We start from the raw sequence: 2564 nt of genomic DNA on the forward strand, positions 1-2564 counted from the left end.
TGTTGGGGGGATTTATATATCAAAATCGATCGACACAATCAATGTAGAGTGTTCCTCCATCGGAGGTTGTCTTTGAGGTATAATTGGCCGAACAGTGATCTGAACATAAATATTACAACTTTGAACACAATTTCGGCCCTTAAGATGAGGTCGGTTGGCGATGACCCAAACATCAAAGTTGTTTCATTCGACGATGCAAACCGTTTCCATGTAAAAAACCTTTTCATTTGAGGACATCTTCATTGTGTTTTGTATCGTGCCAAATTCGGGTGTCAACATAAGGACGTTAAACTGCCGCAAACGTGCTTGAAGATAACAGAGTTGAAGTTGACAGCAGCATACTTGATGTCCTTTTGATAACTTGCACCTTCACCATGCATAAAAATGGTTCAGACATTCTAAACATAGGTGGCTTTGGTCCCGAAGTGGATGCACCTCCGACGATGATGGCGAGCCGCGTATGCATGCACGGACAAGCTCTCCCCGCGCTCACGGCCAGCCCACCGACATGGCCGGAGCAACGTCCCGGTTTGCTCGCTCTCTGTTGATCGGGCTTTCTCCTATAAAAAAACACCCATCGATAGCACATACACAGCGGCAAGAAGGAACAGTTCAAGAGAAGATGGCTTCTTCTTCCTCGTCGGTGCTGCTGGTTGCGGTGGTGTTGGCCGCGGTCGTGTGCGGCGCGCACGGCATCGCCAAGGTTCCCCCGGGCCCCAACATCACGGCGTCGCCTGCGAGCTACGGCAACAAGTGGTTGGACGCCAAGACCACGTGGTACGGCAAGCCGACGGGCGCCGGGCCCAAGGACAACGGCGGTGCCTGCGGGTACAAGGAGGTGGACAAGGCCCCCTTCCACGGCATGACCTCCTGCGGCAACATCCCCATCTTCAAGGACGGCCGCGGCTGCGGGTCCTGCTTCGAGCTCAAGTGCACCAAGCCCGAGGCCTGCTCCGGCGAGCCCACCATGGTGACCATCACCGACAAGAACGAGGAGCCCATCGCCCCCTACCACTTCGACCTCTCCGGCCACGCCTTCGGCTCCATGGCAAAGAAGGGCGAGGAGCAGAAGCTGCGCGACGCCGGCGAGGTGGAGATCAAGTTCCGGCGCGTCAAGTGCAAGTACCCGGCGGGCACCAAGGTGAACTTCCACGTGGAGAAGTCCTCCAACGAAAACTACCTGGCACTGGTGATCAAGTTCCTCCAAGGCGACGGCGACGTGGTGGGCGTGGACATCAAGCAGAAGGGCGAGGACAAGTGGACCGAGCTCAACGAGTCGTGGGGAGCCGTGTGGAGGATCGACACCCCCCACAAGCTCATCGGCCCCTTCTCCGTCCGCTACACCACCGAGGGCGGCACCAAGACCGTCGTCGACGACGTCATCCCCAAGGGCTGGAAGCCCGACACCTCCTACGAGGCCAAGGGCGCGTACTGAAGATGATGATGATGATGATGATGATGCGACTCCTTCCGGCGGCCAGGCCAGCTTAATTAATTAACTTCTTTTCGCTTGGCTCGAAAAGAAGAATAAACCAGCCGCACATATATCATACATATGATGCGATGAGACCATGAGTATACTTATTCATTCATTTACTATAGGGAGAGAGCGTGGACAACTCCTAATTTGAGGTCCAGAACCTGTGTCGTGCAACAAGTTCTGGGTGCAACCTTGCAACTAGCTAATAGTCTATATCTATACCTACTAATAAAGCACGATGTGTTTGTTTAAAATTTTCGTTTGCCCATGCGTATTTTCATCCACACATACATACATTTTTCAGTTTTGCTAAAACTCATCTAGATGAGATATAATTTGGTCTCATTCATCTTTTATAGCCATTGGATGTGATGCTATAAGATGCGTGTGTGCTGATATGGATGTTATATGTTCTTGTTTTCAAGTGAATGATACCAAATTATATCTCGTCTAGATGAGTTCTAGGTACTTCTTACATTTTTTAATAATAAATAGTGCTGTTGTTATTGGGGCTCGGCTCGATGCCACACTGTTGTTATTGGGCCTCGGATAGAAATCGTTTATTCCGCTGTCCCTTCATCTGTCGTTCGGAGAGCAGCAAAAAGGTTATTCTTTCGTGCAAGGATTGAAACTCACGAACTCATCAGTGTACCGTGGGCTGCAACCACCTAAGGAAGCTTATCCTTATGATTGAAACAAGATTTGTTACCCAATTAAAATAGGCCAACCTCGTTGGTTCTTATACGGGGAAAATTATTTACTCGAACTAATAACACTATCGGCTGCGACCACCTGAGCAAGTCTGTAGTTGTGATAGAATAAGGATTTGTTATCCACTTAAAATATTATCACCTTGCCTATTCTAATACGGGATGTTTTAAAGGAGTTTTTTTTTTGAGACAATATGTTTTAAAGGAGTTAGATAGAGGGTGAGGCGATGATCTAACTTATCCCTTGAGAGCCACAAGCAGAGCTGGGAATGGCCCAGTTAAAGATTGTGTAATGAGCCAACACCGTTGAAAGAAATTAACCATGCATTACATCGGGGAAATGGAAAAGGGAACCACTAGACATCTACTGATGC

General features: G+C 49.1%; 1 protein-coding gene across 1 annotated transcript; it reads left to right on the forward strand.

Annotated features, from left to right (window-relative positions):
- Positions 1-601: 601 nt before the first annotated feature.
- On the forward strand, positions 602-1647 carry LOC125506439 (pollen allergen Phl p 1-like). The gene has a single exon (XM_048671255.1). The coding sequence runs from the start codon at positions 623-625 to the stop codon at positions 1433-1435; it is 813 nt and encodes a 270-aa protein (XP_048527212.1). The 5' UTR covers positions 602-622; the 3' UTR covers positions 1436-1647.
- Positions 1648-2564: the final 917 nt, after the last annotated feature.

Source organism: Triticum urartu, chromosome 5, assembly GCF_003073215.2.
Source record: "Triticum urartu cultivar G1812 chromosome 5, Tu2.1, whole genome shotgun sequence".
Taxonomy (NCBI): domain Eukaryota; kingdom Viridiplantae; phylum Streptophyta; class Magnoliopsida; order Poales; family Poaceae; genus Triticum; species Triticum urartu.

Coding starts and splice junctions, on each gene's coding strand:
- LOC125506439 (XM_048671255.1), top strand. CDS start 623: ATGGCTTCTTCTTCCTCGTCGGTGCTGCTGGTTGCGGTGGTGTTGGCC.